Raw genomic sequence first — 17,129 nt, 5'->3', positions numbered from 1 at the left:
GTCCCAAAATGACCCTGACGGGATCCCGAAAGGATTCCGAAAACAATACAGAAATGATGCCGGAAAGGTCCTCAAATGATCCCCTAATAGTCCCGAAATGACCGTGACGGGATCCCGACAACTATCCAGAAATGATGCCGAAAGGGTCCGCAAATGATCCCGTATTAGTCGAAAAAAGTCCCGAAAGGACCACGACGGGATCCCGGACGAATCCCAAAAACCATCCAGAAATGATGCCGGTAGGTATCCCAAATGATCCCGAAATAGTCCCGAAATGACCTCGTCGGCATCCCGGACGAATCCCGAAAATTATCCAGAAATGATGCCGGAAAGGTCTGGGAAAAGTCCAGAAATTACCCTGAACCAATCTTAAATGATGCCGAAAAAGTCCCGAAATTACCCTGAAGGGACCCGGAAAGGATCCCGAAAACTAACCAGAAATGATGCCGGAAACGTCCTCAAATGATCTCCCAATAGTTCCGAAAAGACCCTGACGGGATCCCGAACGGATCCCGACAACTATCCAGAAATGATACCGAAAGGGCCCGCAAATGATCCCGTATTAGTCGAGAAAAAGTCCCGAAATGACACCGACGGGATGCCGGACGAATCCCAAAAACCATCCAGAAATGATGCCGGTAGGTATCCCAAATGATCCCGAAATAATCCCGAAATGACCTCGTCGGCATCCCGGACGGATACCGAAAATTATCCAGAAATGATGCCGGAAAGATCCACAAATGATCCCCTAATAGTCCCGAAATTACCCTGATGGGATCCCGGACGGATCCCGAAAACCATCCAGAAATGATGCCGGAAGAGCCCCCAAATGATCCCGAAAAACTCCCCAAATGACCCCGACGATATCCTGGACGGATACCGAAAACCATCCAGAAATGATGCCGGAAGAGCTCCCAAATGATCCCGAAAAAGTCCCCAAATGACCCCGACGAGATCCCGCACGGATCCCGAAAACCATCCAGAAATGATGCCGGAAGAGCCCCAAATGATCCCGAAAAAGTCCCCAAATGACCCCGACATACTCCAGAAAAGGTTCCGAAATGGCTCCGAGGGAATCAACGGCGGATCGCGAAAACCATACAGAAATGATTCCGGAAGGATCCCAAAATGATCCCGAAATAGTCCGGAAATGACCCAGATGGGATCCCGCACAGATCCAGAAATGATCCCGGAAGGGTCCAAAAACTATCCCGGAAAAGTAACAAAAAATCCCGAAATGGCCCCTACGGCATCCCGGACGGATCCAGAAATGATCTCGGAAGGGTCCCCAAATGATCCCAAAATGGTCCCGAAATGACCCTGATGGATCCGGCAAACCATCAAGAAATTATGCCGGAAGGGTACCCAAATGATCCCGAAATAAAACAGAAAAAGTCACGAAACGACCCCTAGAGGATCCCCAAATGATCCCGTATTAGCCCCAAAAAAGTCCCAAAATGACCCTGACGGGATCCCGAAAGGATTCCGAAAACAATACAGAAATGATGCCGGAAAGGTCCTCAAATGATCCCCTAATAGTCCCGAAATGACCGTGACGGGATCCCGACAACTATCCAGAAATGATGCCGAAAGGGTCCGCAAATGATCCCGTATTAGTCGAAAAAAGTCCCGAAAGGACCACGACGGGATCCCGGACGAATCCCAAAAACCATCCAGAAATGATGGCGGTAGGTATCCCAACAACAACATCAGCACTGAAATCCAGCGAAGAATCAATCTTGCCAATAAATGCTACTTTGGACTAGGTAGGCAATTGAAAAGTAAAGTCCTCTCTCGGCGAACGAAAATCATACTCTACAAGTCACTTATCGTACCCGTCCTGCTATATGGGGCAGAAGCATGGACCATGACAACAGCAGATGAAGCGGCTTTGGGAGTGTTCGAGAGAAAAGTTCTTCGAAAGATTTATGGACCTCTACGCGTTGGCGATGGCGAGTACCGAAGAAGATTTAATGATGAGCTGTACGAGCTATACGCAGACATCAACATAGTCCAGCGAATTAAAACGCAGCGGCTGCGCTGGCTAGGCCATGTTATGCGAATGAAAGATGATGCTCCGGCCAGGAAAGTGTTTCTGTCGGAACCCGCCTATGGAAGCAGAGGTAGAGGGCGGCCCCCACTCCGTTGGAAGGACCAGGTGGAAAACGATTTAAACTCCCTTGGTGTGACCAATTGGCGCCGGTTGGCGGAGCGAAGGAGCGACTGGCGCGCCTTGTTGGACGGCCATAACCGTTTAGACGGTTAAGCGCCAATTAAGTAAGTAAGTAAGGTATCCCAAATGATCCCGAAATAGTCCCGAAATGACCTCGTCGGCATCCCGGACGGATCCCGAAAACCATCCAGAAATGATGCCGAAAGGGTTCCCAAATGATCCCGTATTAGTCGCGAAAAAGTCCCGAAATGACCCCGACGGGATCCCGGACGGATCCCGAAAACCATCCAGAAATGATGCCGAAAGGGTTCCCAAATGATCCCGTATTAGTCGCGAAAAAGTCCCGAAATGACCCCGACGGGATCCCGGACGGATCCCGAAAACCATCCAGAAATGATGCCGGATGAGCCCCAAAATGATCCCAAAAAAGTCCCCAAATGACCCCGACGAGATCCCGGACGGATCCCGAAAACCATCCAGAAATGATGCCGGAAGAGCCCCCAAATGATCCCGAAAAAGTCCCCAAATGACCCCGACGATATCCCGGACGGATCCCGAAAACCATCCAGAAATGATGGCGGAAGAGCCCTCAAATGATCCCGAAAAAGTCCCCATATGACCCCGACGAGATCCCGCACGGATCCCGAAAACCATCCAGAAATGATGCCGGAAGGGTCCCCAAATGATCGCGAAATAGTCCCGAAATGATTCCGGAATAGTCCCGAAAATGTTCCAAAATAACCCCGACGGGATCCCGGACGGATCCCGTAAACTATACAGAAATGATCCCGGAAGGGTCCCAAAATGATCCCGAAATAGTCCCGAAAAAGTCCCGAAATTACCCCGGCGTAATCCCGGACCGATCCCGAAAACCATCCAGAAATGATCCCGGAAGGGTCTCGATATGACCCTTACGGGATTACAAATAAGGTGAAGCTAATTATAAAACCATGTTAATAAGGCAGCAGGCGCATTGGAGCGAATAAAAAGTTAGATAGAAACATACAGGTAAAGCTAATAAAAGCGTGCTAATAAAAACAATTGATGGAGGGCGGATGGCGGGAGTAGAGGAGAGGACCACTGATCGTTCCTCCAAAATTGTCTAGATCTCGTTCTGTATGTACCAGATACCAAAAACTATTGATTTAGGAGAAAATTTAGATTGAGTTATAACAATTTATGGATTTTACACCAGAGGGGGAGATAAAGGGGGGCGGGCGGAGGGTGTCACTGCTTACTTTGTAAGCCCTCGACTTATTTGACCCCTTGAGTCTGTGATATTGGTGAAGGCCAGTATACGTAAAGTTATAATGTGTAAAAATTATGAAAAATAATTTCTCGAAGGGTCGTGGGACCCCCACCCCTCTTTCCATGTTCGAAAAAAATTTCGCTAGTAGACTACTGTCTGTGTCCCAAATTTCATCAAAATCCGTGTAGCCATTCTGGCGTGATTCAGTCGCAAAGACGAAAATATATAATAATTAAATTATAACTGTTCCTAGGGGGCGGGGACCACGCCCCTTTTGAAAAATATATAGCTAGTAGATCCTTCTAGACTATTGGCTATATGTGTGCAAAATTTCATCCAAATCGGTCCAGCCGTTCTTGCGTTATTGAGTCACAAAGACAAACGTCTGGACAAACATCCAAACATCCAAACATCCAAACATCCAAACATCTTAACATCCAAACTTTGCCATTTATAATATATATTAGAATTAGATAGTCTGAAAATTTTCAAAAATAAAAACAATAAATTTATTTTTTACGCAATTTAATTTTGTTTGTACAATTTTTAGGGATTTGAAAAGAATATCGAATACTGGGCGGAATATCACCCTATGTCGGTTCAATAACGCCCTATCTAAGAATATTTTTCAAAAACAGTCGATATGTAAAAAAGAACCTTACAGTGAGAAAAACTAAACAGTCAAATGTTCATTCTAGAATTTCAGTGAACTCAAGATTTTCATAATAAAACTATTTTTCGTTTCGGAATTGCCCTCAAAACTAATTCATATTCGGTGGTGTACTGTGAGCTTTCAAATCCTCAACAGGCATACTGTGTAAAAGGTGACTAAATTGAAACAAATGAGGTTTTCATTTATCTCTAGGTCGATATCAACTCAGTACGAATTTAATTTGTTGCTTAAGTTATTCTCAATATAACTCTACAACTCTGGTCATTAACACTATACTGCTCATCGCATTCGGAAATTTTAGAAGGGTTCGAGTGAAACAGAGTTGATATGAAAACTGCAGGTTTAAACTTCACTTCAAGGCGCACTTAAAAACTGGGTCTTAGCGTAAAAAATTCTAATACGATTTTCTACTCAGCATTTTTGTAACGATATTTTGGAGCGAAAAATAATACTGCCACAGTAAGTGTATGCCTCAGCGCTCCACGCGAAACTTTTCCAGATGGACTTTTAAGACGTGACCTTTGGACTAATATCAGAATAATCGCAGTCAACACGACTCAGTGTATAGCCAGTACAAAATTGTTTGCCAAAATTAATGCAGTACTTATAAGCGAGACAACTGATTGATTGGTTCCTTGGCTCTATTTACCAGCCAATTCTAAGACAGAAAATCGACCCGTCTTTCCCATTTATTATCTGTGATGACCATAAAACTTACTCTCTCTTCTCCTCTTAAAGTCCCGTCACATAAGCAGCTTTTCATATAGATGCGTTTAGAGCAATCCTATGCATGATGAGTAGATTGCACGTATTTTTATGGAGAACGGCAGATCGAGAGACACTGGCGCCATCTGACATGGAAAAGTAGCCTACTTCCAATTTTTGTTGCAAGCAAAGCATAAGCAGAAAAATGCGATATTTGTTTTGGCTAAGAGTGCTTTCACACTTTGCAAGCGAAGTTGTTTTTCCCACTCGCTGGTACTTTTCCAACATTTTTCACAGTTAACAGCTGCAATTTAACAAATGAATAGGAAACACAATATTGTAACGAATTTAGGGAAATTCCGCTTATTTGAAACCTTCTGCTAACGTTCGAATCGCTAAACGGTTGAATAAATCCCTCCAATATTCTGAATTGCATGGTCTTTGTTAGACTACTCTGGGCGTAGTACAACTATACTTCACAATTATACTTCACTTCGCATGATAGCGTGTTTTAAATCAAACTGATTACTGATTCCTCAGCTTGCGCTGCTTTTATACTATCTGTTGCCTCTCCTTCATATTTCTCCAAAGGTCTAGACGTTTCACCTTCTAGAATCTCCTGGTTGGTACATGTATATTTGTAGTTTATGCGTTTCTCATAGTCATATGCGTGTGCATGTGTGAGCAACTATTTCGGCTGATGACCACATGTGTGTGTGTGTGAGATCTCCTCGTTACCTTCTACATAAGTGTTGCTAGCTTTAATGTGTACATGTATATACGAATGGCTGCTTCATGTTTTTATTGTTGCCTGATTATTTACTAACAGCCTAGTGACGCCAACATTCGCCACAATATGTTAGAAATTATTTTTTTGTTTAATAATTTGGGAAAATTTAAACAACGTGACATCAGGACGGACAAGGCTACAGCTGTTTCGATTATACCTTGTAAATCTCTTCAAAGCCTTTTCTCCCGGGAGTGGGAGTCGAACTCGCACCCCTACGATAGTTGAAATGGCTGTAAACGCATTCAGCTACGTCATGCCTGTTGTCCGTCCTGATATCACGTTGTTTAAATTTTTCCCAAATTATTAAATAAATTATAAAATTAAAAAATTGCTTCAAATAAATGTTTTCATACATTTAAAAAAAAGCAATATGGGCAATCCCCGATTATTAAAAATCATACAAACAGACAAAATTGGTTAATTCGTTGTAGTTCTATAAATAGAACGAAAACAGCAACAAAAACCAAAGTTTCTTTGAAAACCGCCGTACCAAGCATAGCTTTAACACATAATTGCATACGAAGTATGCAATGTGTAAAAGATTAAAATATGCAAAAAGAAGGCAATTGGGAAAGACTTCACAACAGGCATGACGTAGCTGAATGCGTTTACAACCATTTCAACTATCGTAGGGGTGCGAGTTCGACTCCCACTCCCGGGAGAAAAGGCTTTGAAGAGATTTACAAGGTATAATCGAAACAGCTGTCGCCTTGTCCGTCCTGATGTCACGTTGTTTAAATTTTTCCCAAATTATTAAATAAATTATAAAATTAAAAAATTGCTTCAAATAAATGTTTTCATACATTTAAAAAAAAGCAATATGGGCAATCCCCGATTATTAAAAATCATACAAACAGACAAAATTGGTTAATTCGTTGTAGTTCTATAAATAGAACGAAAACAGCAACAAAAACCAAAGTTTCTTTGAAAACCGCCGTACCAAGCATAGCTTTAACACATAATTGCATACGACGTATGCAATGTGTAAAAGATTAAAATATGCAAAAAGAAGGCAATTGGGAAAGACTTCACAACAGGCATGACGTAGCTGAATGCGTTTACAACCATTTCAACTATCGTAGGGGTGCGAGTTCGACTCCCACTCCCGGGAGAAAAGGCTTTGAAGAGATTTACAAGGTATAATCGAAACAGCTGTCGCCTTGTCCGTCCTGATGTCACGTTGTTTAAATTTTTCCCAAATTATTAAATAAATTATAAAATTAAAAAATTGCTTCAAATAAATGTTTTCATACATTTAAAAAAAAGCAATATGGGCAATCCCCGATTATTAAAAATCATACAAACAGACAAAATTGGTTAATTCGTTGTAGTTCTATAAATAGAACGAAAACAGCAACAAAAACCAAAGTTTCTTTGAAAACCGCCGTACCAAGCATAGCTTTAACACATAATTGCATACGAAGTATGCAATGTGTAAAAGATTAAAATATGCAAAAAGAAGGCAATTGGGAAAGACTTGACAACAGGCATGACGTAGCTGAATGCGTTTACAACCATTTCAACTATCGTAGGGGTGCGAGTTCGACTCCCACTCCCGGGAGAAAAGGCTTTGAAGAGATTTACAAGGTATAATCGAAACAGCTGTCGCCTTGTCCGTCCTGATGTCACGTTGTTTAAATTTTTCCCAAATTATTAAATAAATTATAAAATTAAAAAATTGCTTCAAATAAATGTTTTCATACATTTAAAAAAAAAGCAATATGGGCAATCCCCGATTATTAAAAATCATACAAACAGACAAAATTGGTTAATTCGTTGTAGTTCTATAAATAGAACGAAAACAGCAACAAAAACCAAAGTTTCTTTGAAAACCGCCGTACCAAGCATAGCTTTAACACATAATTGCATACGAAGTATGCAATGTGTAAAAGATTAAAATATGCAAAAAGAAGGCAATTGGGAAAGACTTCACAACAGGCATGACGTAGCTGAATGCGTTTACAACCATTTCAACTATCGTAGGGGTGCGAGTTCGACTCCAACTCCCGGGAGAAAAGGCTTTGAAGAGATTTACAAGGTATAATCGAAACAGCTGTCGCCTTGTCCGTCCTGATGTCACGTTGTTTAAATTTTTCCCAAATTATTAAATAAATTATAAAATTAAAAAATTGCTTCAAATAAATGTTTTCATACATTTAAAAAAAAAGCAATATGGGCAATCCCCGATTATTAAAAATCATACAAACAGACAAAATTGGTTAATTCGTTGTAGTTCTATAAATAGAACGAAAACAGCAACAAAAACCAAAGTTTCTTTGAAAACCGCCGTACCAAGCATAGCTTTAACACATAATTGCATACGAAGTATGCAATGTGTAAAAGATTAAAATATGCAAAAAGAAGGCAATTGGGAAAGACTTGACAACAGGCATGACGTAGCTGAATGCGTTTACAACCATTTCAACTATCGTAGGGGTGCGAGTTCGACTCCCACTCCCGGGAGAAAAGGCTTTGAAGAGATTTACAAGGTATAATCGAAACAGCTGTCGCCTTGTCCGTCCTGATGTCACGTTGTTTAAATTTTTCCCAAATTATTAAATAAATTATAAAATTAAAAAATTGCTTCAAATAAATGTTTTCATACATTTAAAAAAAAGCAATATGGGCAATCCCCGATTATTAAAAATTATTTCTTTGTATAGTGAGAATATTTATAACAGTGATTCGCGAAATTTTTTATGTGAATGGGCAAGGCGAAATAAACTTCAACTGCTAAGTCTGAAGTTCCTTTATATTTAGAAATGCAAAAATATTGCGTGATTGTGGCAATGCAATGTACTGGTATGCATAAGATTGCGTGGGACGCATTTATATGAAAAAATTGATTGTGACTCGGCTCACTACATTTTATAAAGCGTACTAAAATCACCAGAAATGATTGCGCAGCTATAGAGCTGAGATGGGAATAGAAAGTGTCGTACACTTCCCATGTCAGTGAGCTAAACTACTTTGCAGGCGACAACGAACTTTAGTATCATGCCTAGCGGCCATGAACGACATTTTATGATAAGCTAATAAGGTATGGAAAAAGAAAAGGCAACTAAGAAAAGTTGTATCACTAAAGTTCCACCTATTGCGGCACAATGAAGTAGCGTGTCTGTTTGCGTTGGTCACGTCTTTATCATCGTTACCTGACGCTGACCACTGTAAAAGGGCGACTTCGTTTTGACAAACTTTTACCGAAGTACATCCATGTCTTGATTTTACTTGAGCACTGATATAAGCTTGGGAGGTTGCGCGATTCTGCTGGACTGAATTCGTAATCTCGTTTCTTATGAATTTGTGTGAGTTTCTTCTCTCAGATCCATACAAACGTTACGCTGAGGAAAATCACTATAATTCGTAGCGCGTCGGTTAACTCATTTTTGAGATCAAACGATAGTACTTGGTAGTGTACTTTCGCTTTGATTTCTTCAACATTGATTTTCTTTTTTCCCATGACCGCTATAGTAGATTTCACAAAGTTTTTTTACCAATCGTGCTCAAAAATGTATAATCATTGCCGAAGTAGAAAAATGTTGCACTGAAAAGCGCGAGATGAGACCACTTACTGACCCATATAAACAAACTTATGCTTTCGAAAGCTGATGTCCTCAAAAACTTTAACTGGTTGAACTTAGCAACAACTTCCGTAAAAGTAAAATGTATGTTTTTATACTTGCGCAGTGAATGCGCGTCCATCAATTGTTGTACTGCTTGCTTTGAGTATGAGCTACGGCAAAGTAAGCGCAATTCAAAGCATGTTGTGTTGATTTTCCATGTATTGCGATACATTTTTGTTGGCAGCCAAACGGATCAGAAGTGACGTTGTTGTGAGCCATTGAGAGCTACTTGATTTAGTTCAGCTATTTCGAGATCTCATTCTCATTACAATTCACCTGATACGCAGAATGCATTTATTTATGTGTTTCAAAATTTATTTACTATTTGAAATTCGTGTGCTTCTTTGTGATCTTCGATCTTCTTTTATATTAAACTAAAACTACATATCAAAATTCTAACTAAATTTTAATTTCATGCAATTAATATATGTATTAACAATCTGTACGAGTTGAAAAAAATTTATTTATTAACTAATTCATTTTCTTTCTCTTTCTATCTCCTAATTTCAATTGAACTTAATGTTTATCGGCGCGTTATGTACACATTCCCATTCCCAAAATGCATCCATACGTCCACACAAAACTGTACACAAAACAAAATTCAAAAATAAAACAAATAAACAAAAATTCACACAAAAAATATATGAAAAAATGCGCACATTTCTAATTCAATACAATTTTTCCCATATCAGATAGCGATCCAAATTTAACAAACTCACTCAAAAAATCAAAAAAGAAAAGAAGATTTGGTAAGAACTAAAGAAAAATGTGTTGTGCTTACTGTAACATTGTAACCGCTAATTACCTTTGTTGTGGTTTATTGTGTTGTTTTGTTGTCACGTTGACTTTGTTCTGGGTTCCTGGTTATTTGCAATGATGTTTATATCATTTCATATTTTTAAAAAAACCTGCTTTTTTGTATGCTGTTAAAAAATCACCTCGCACGTTTTTTCAATTACCCCACGCACTCACCCATTTGTTTTTGTTTTTTTAATTAATTTCCATAAATGCAAAAATTTTTTCTCACATTTTGGTTCATTAAAAATAAGAACTTCTATAGGAGGCCATGTATATATTGGGCGGGTTTCATATATGCAACTATGAACCAACGTAGTAATGATGACATTCGAAAGGCACCTTTGGGTATTTACAATACAATAGCGGTTATGAAAATCTGTTCCCCGAAATCAACTGAGAGTTAATGAATCTTTATTGTGGCAGTAACAAGGCATTAAAACTTAAAATGGTAGCGTAAGGACAATGATCCTTAGGGAAGCTTACTGAAAGTGTCGATTAACATTACATCGTATAGAAGTAATTGCCGTTATTAATTATGCGGTGACTTTATATAGTCAGCGAATCGACCAAAAAAATTGAATTGATGCCCCACGTTGGGCGTTATTTTTTTACTTTCCCCAGTTGCCCCTCGTAGAACTATTATCGCGTCATATCTTCACTAAGTAACTCATAGGTACACTTCCGTCTAAGCTCGAACTATCTCGCATGATTATGGCGGGATACTTGCGATCTGGTGCATACCACAACAAAACATACCTTGATATATTGACTTCATGAACATCATGGATCAAATGTATTGTTTTCCCAAAATCCTTATATTTATTCCAGTTTTGTGGACTGATACAAGGTTGACTTTGATTAGGAGCTACAATGGCAGGGGTGTTTTGAATTCTCTTAGCGGCTACCAACTTAAAACTTCTGCTATCTCAAAACCGTTGAAGCGCTATTGCCTGCTAATTATGTTGAGAATTGGATAACCATCTTTTCACATAACTAGAAATCTCTTCGAACTATGTACACATATTATTACTGGCTGGATGACTTGAATTTCCAGACGTTAACCTTAAATTATGGTTTCATGAGCTTGACTCAAGACAATCACATCCGATATTTGTTGAAAAATTTTACTAATGTATGATTTACTTATACAATGAGCATATTAGAAGCCGCGCCAACTTAGTGGATAGGTCTCCGTTCTGAAAGATAAAAGAATTAACAGACAATGAGAACCCGGACTTTATCGTACAGTATAAAAGCGGCATATTTGTGTATCGGATAGATGTAGCATGTTAGGTGGTTTCGTAGACTACTGCGCCCCGAATTGTAACCAGTTAGAACTTGAAAGCTGCCGTAGTGTGGAGGTAGCGTGCTCTATAGCAGCTCAACACTGATTTGGCAAACACTTCGAGTATATTTCTGCCATGAAAAGCTTCTCACTGAAAACTCATATGCCTTATAGATGCCGTTCGGAGTTGGTGTAAAACATGTAGGTTCCGTCCCGCCAATTTGTAGCAAAAATTAAAAGGAGCACGACGTAAATTGGAAGAGAAGCTCAGCCTAAAATCTCTTAGGAGGTTATAGCGCCTTGTATTTAGTTTATTAACTCATTAAGAATTCGGAGGCTGCTCTTAATATAAGATTGATTCGAATGTTTAGCTTCCAGATTCTCATGGTTTCCCTGTGGTGAGGTCACAGAAAGCTCTCGACTTTAAAATGCTACGATGCGTAGAAAGGTGACCTGCCTGTTCATTACCTTCCTTGCCACGAAACTAATATCAACAAAGCTTTTTTTCTTCAAGACCATTAAGAATTGAAATACATTTATCTACGAGTCTAGAAGTAGTTGGAAGGACCAGGTGGAAAACGATTTAAACTCCCTTGGTGTGACCAAATGGCGCCGGTTGGCGGAGCGAAGGAGCGACTGGCGCGCCTTGTTGAACGGCCAAAACCGTTTACGCGGTTAAGCGCCAATTAAGTAAGTAAGTAACTAGAAGTAGTTGTGTAAGATTGCAAGGTATACAAAGCTTTCTTATTGCCTTAAGGACATTATATACCTCAAACATCCAATGCGTGGATTTCTGACTTCTAGTATCGATTTTCTTCGATTTCCATAACGGAAACCTTAAATTTTAATGAGATTGTATTACGTCTGCATTAGTCCAGCCATATATCCGATCCTTAGTTCAGAGATGTTTCGAAGTCTTCACGCAGGAAGTGTGTCCCTTTGTTTCCGTTAAAATGGGAATTTATCTCTATCCAAGGATGGTTCCTCAATCGATAGAAGTATTTTCCGTCTAAAAGGCTCCATTGTTTTGTTGGTTTATAGACAATACCTTGGTATAACACTACCTTAATTAATCAGTACCTTCATTATCACACAATCACACGTTTGTTTCCTCGTTCTCACATTTTTTGTTTCAACTCCCCATCGCACTGTTGTGTTCTAAGCTTTATCCATTCAAAATCACGTCATCACCACTCTTTATATCAGAGACTATGTTTAAAATTCAGACTGTATTATGATTTTTAATAATTTTAATCTCTTTTCAACCTTTAGGCGAATCAAATGTCTACACATTGGGCAACATTGGCGCTCATCGCATAGTTAGCACGAAATTACCATCAGTTGGCAGTACTCGCGAAGCAATGACAGCAACAGGCAATACAACAACACGTCTACTTGGTACATTCCAAAAAGTCGACTATGTTTTTGTAGTCGGTGTGGCTGGTGGTGTACCACATTATACAGATTTCAAAAAACATGTGCGTTTAGGTGATGTGGTCATCTCTTATGTGGACAAACAACGGGCATTACTCAGCAAGTAAGTGAAGTAGACATAACGATCTGAATGCGAGGGTTAATAGGATTGGATAACATAACATAAGGTAATCTAACAGAGAATAACAAAACGTGAAGAACATGACATAACACGTCATGACATATACCATGAAGCACATAACATAACAAAATGCTGCATAAAACACAAACAACATGGAATAAGCTATCATAATAATTAAACATGAAAAACATAACATAGAAGAGCCCAACTAAATCTTTCAACTTTATACAAAATATTATAATGTAATATACTGCAAAATAACTTGACAGAATGTATTATTATTAATAAAAATAGGCTAAAAGTTTTTCTATGTTTAGAGGTAGGGTCTGCAATTCCACTTACAGCACGAGTTATAAAAGTAATGCGTTTCTCACTGTATAACAATCATTGCATCTTCCATGTGGTCTTCGAACAAATATTAATTTATTTTACTCTAGTTTGACAAGAATAATGTGCAACCAAAGCGGGAAGCGATAAACCTTATTTTTCGATTTAGTACCGTTTTCGGTTGCAGGTTCGTTCAATATGTTGCTGCAAAAGCAGGCCTACTACCGGGGGATCTGTTTAGAAAAAAGGATATTAAAGGATATGACTTAGGAATGACCTAGCGGTATTACGACTCAGCTAACATGAGGTGGGAATGACTTTTATACATTAAATATGCATAAACTTTTTAGAGGGACTTGGTGTATACTTGGGACGGTGGGAAGGAGCAAATCGACGTAATGATCTTCCTCATTAGTTAGGCTACCGTGAAGGAATCAATGAGTGGCGTATTTAGAATATATTAATGCTTATTCGTGCTGGGTATTATGTACTGCAACAAGAACGCCTTTGGGACGATAGGGAAGACTCCGAAATGCTTTTAAATAAGGTAGACAACTCTTTCAGTCCACTTGGATGATTTTCTACGAAATAATGATGGGATTTTTCAGGGGTGCCGTTCGGCTATATTCCAAGCAAGATAATTGAAAAGTCTTAAGATACTTATAGCAATATTTTAATAGGAAATGAACTTCCTCTCAGTGTTAGCGTTTCTTCCATTGGCGTATAAATATACGTTTTTCTGCAGGACCTGTATTGATAAGGAGAAAGAAAAGCCGTTTAGTATCTTCCTTCGGGGATAGTCGGGACTGCAGACAAAGCAACTTCGGTTTTTGAAAGAATTTTTGCTGATATTCTATCAGAGGAGAACGAAGCTGATAGATCGCCTCTTCCACCAGGAACATTGAAGGAAACTGCATTGCAGACCAACTTGCTACGCAAGTCATGACCAAGCAGATTCTGACAAAGAATGCTTAGGTATACCCTTTGCCAAGCAAACCAATGCTAAAAGAGTACATATACCATCAAGCCAAAAATGGATTACTACAAACTAGTCCGTCTTCAGCCACCTGCCTTTTTTAATTCATGGCAGGTCTCTCCCTTCTTCTGTTGCCAAATTGGGGCGTAGATAGAAATATTTTTGGGCCGGAGGGTTTTTATCAATTCGCCAGCGAAGCGAAAAGCACCATAAATCCTTCCGGCATCTTTCTATTTGAGCATTCCAATACTCATCTCATCTTCTCTTGATACCTTTAATCAAGGTTAGATAATAGACTTATTGACTACGGTTCTTAAGGATTTCACTTGGTAGCACTGGCATTCTGGCTTTCAAGTAGATGAAGTCATTCCCAGTACCCGTTAACGATGACGTGACTACCAAAGCTTCGCTCCGATTTGATGGTAGCAAGTACTTCTTCTTACTCTCGTTCAGCAAGGGACCCACTTTTTAGCTTCTTTATCTAGAAAAGCATAACATATCATAATATAACATAACCAAACCTAACAACAAAATATTAAGAAAAACTTCTCAACTCTTTTCCAGGAGCAAAGAGAAACCCTACGTGTACGTCTACAAAAGCGGCGAAGATGTGAAGACATATTTTCCTATCAATGATTCTTTACAACAAATCGCTGAAAGCTTACAAGCCAACATGGAAGCCAAACGTCCTTGGGATACATATCTGCGCGAAGGCTTGTCGACGTTAATGCAAAAGACGGAAAGTGATTTCAATCGTCCTGCGCTCAACACTGATAAACTTTTCATGAATATCGGCAACAATGAAGTGATTGAAGTGGCCCATCCAATCGCCACAGACACCGTAGATGGTGTGCCACGTTCTCGTCTACATCTTGGTCCGATCGGCTCTGGACGTGATTTGGTACGTAGCGACAATTCACGTATGGATTTCGCTAAAAAATATGGCTTACTCGCAACAGATATGGAAATGGGTTCAGTTTTGGATAGCATAATTGGCAATTGCAGGGAAAGCTTCATCTTGGTGAAAGGTAGTAAAATGATATTAGAGATTTTAAAAATTTCAATGTTTCGAAAATCATAAAATTAAAATTAATTTAAATTTCCCTTTTAAGGTATTTCTGATTACAAGGACGGCATGTCAACGCGAAAATGGCAGAATTTTGCATCATTGGCCGCTGCAGCTGTGGTCAAATCGATTATTTGTGGCATGGATGCACCAACGAATGTTTAAATATCGTGCATTTAAAATAATTTAATTACTATACATATTATTATTAATTATAGCGAAAAAAATTATTTAATGCAATCATGAATAGTAATTCTAGAATATGTTTAAGATATATAAAGTTTATGCATTTATACGGCTTTATACTAAAATTATGAATTAAAACACCAAATGTATGGGGCGTATGTTTGAAATTCGCATAAGTCAATTTAAGAAGAAAAATTTGAATGGCCGTTTTACTATATTCCAAAGAATACACTATAAAACATTTTTTTCCAAAGTTGACCTCTGCCTGTTTTATAATGAAGGAACTCAATATTAAAAAAACCAGATAAACATAACAAATTCATACATGTTTATATAAAATAATTTTGTAGAATTCTATGTAGAAGATTAACCTAAATAATACATCAAAAAGAGAAAAGTTTGTTTATATTTTTTGCTTAGTATTTTTTTTTTTATAACTTCTCCAAACTAAAAATTGATGTATGTTTATGTACATTCATTGGTAATTATATCATTTAAGATAACTATTGAAGAAAACATGGTGTCCTTGTTTTTATGTAAACATTTTTGTTAGATTTTATTAAATTGTTAACTTTTTTGTATTGCAATATATAATTACTTATAGTTCACAATATAAAACCAGTGTTTGGATTTAATTTTATGAAATTTCAATCGGAAGCTTATTGGAATAAGCTTTTACCACCGAACAGGCAGTCCCAGTTGTGTGGTCATGTTCGTTTCGGTGCATTGCAGTGCGGGCTTTATTTTATTTTTTTTTTTCAAAAGGAAATAACACCCATCAGAAAAAGGCAATAACGCCCGCGGCTGTATAAGATAACAAATATACATATAGTGAACAGATGTACATACCTAAGCGATTTTTGAGATTAATATATCTAAAATAAAAAATAGGTAGGTTCATCGGTAGTTTGTGTGAGGATGCAACCTTTCACGTTTTTTGTGGTCCGCATGAAAAAACTATGACCATGAATCACTTATTTGAACAATATATGACGGAAGCGTAAGTAGTTGATGAAATGTGAAGCTTCTTGCCGTTAAAAGGGGCAGAAATTACAGCTTATATCGGGTATTAATTATATATACCATCGATCTTTATGATTTTTTCAGACAACAATATATGCTTTAGACGTAAGCACTTGCTGAAATTTGAAGCTTCTATCTGTTAAAATGGGACAGTAATTACGAAAAGCTTCTTATCTGAACAATCGGTTGTGGGTATATATGCTATATATACGACCGATCTCATTAAGTTTTTCAGACAATAATATGTACAATATACGAAAGCATATGGTGAAGTTTGAAGCTTCACTCTAATCAGGAAGATATGACAAAAATCCTCTTTTCTGAAAAATCGGTTGTATGGGGGATATATGCCATAGTGGTCCGATCCGGCCGATTCCGATAAATGTCTAATCGGACACCTAAATATACCCGGTCACCAAACTTTATCAAGATATCTTATAAATTGAGGGACTAGTTTGCATACAAACAGGCATACGGACAGACGGGCATGGCTAAATCACCTCGGCTCTTCATCCTGATTATTTCGTGAGTATTAAAGTATAACAAAAGTAGAATAATAGAAAAAAATAAATGAAATAAAACAATATTAAAAAAAAAGAACAATATAACAAACAAAAAAAAAAAATAAAGTAAAATTGAAGGGTTGGTTATACAGTAAGGAACCATTTCAATTTATTCGGAAACTAAAGAGCTTTGATCT

The 17,129-nt window shown here is 38.3% G+C and overlaps 1 protein-coding gene across 6 annotated transcripts in view; it reads left to right on the top strand.

Moving 5' to 3' along the window:
* LOC137250497 (uncharacterized) overlaps positions 1-16,024 on the top strand; it is a 178,729-nt gene extending 162,705 nt beyond the window's left edge. For 4 of the 6 annotated variants that reach the window (XM_067783393.1, XM_067783391.1, XM_067783392.1 and 1 more), the window contains 4 exons: positions 9,906-9,962; positions 12,569-12,833; positions 14,719-15,182; positions 15,267-16,024. In XM_067783393.1, coding sequence (XP_067639494.1) covers positions 9,906-9,962; positions 12,569-12,833; positions 14,719-15,182; positions 15,267-15,385 — 905 coding nt within the window. In that variant the 3' untranslated portion in view covers positions 15,386-16,024. The remainder of the gene's footprint in view (positions 1-9,905; positions 9,963-12,568; positions 12,834-14,718; positions 15,183-15,266) is intronic. The other 2 variants (XM_067783394.1, XM_067783397.1) reach the window with 1 other exon arrangement.
* Positions 16,025-17,129: the final 1,105 nt, after the last annotated feature.

This window comes from Eurosta solidaginis, chromosome 4, assembly GCF_040869045.1.
Source record: "Eurosta solidaginis isolate ZX-2024a chromosome 4, ASM4086904v1, whole genome shotgun sequence".
Classification (NCBI taxonomy): Eukaryota; Metazoa; Arthropoda; class Insecta; order Diptera; family Tephritidae; genus Eurosta; species Eurosta solidaginis.
The sequence above is the reverse complement of the archived record's forward strand: the minus strand, read 5'-3'. Positions and strand labels throughout refer to the sequence as shown.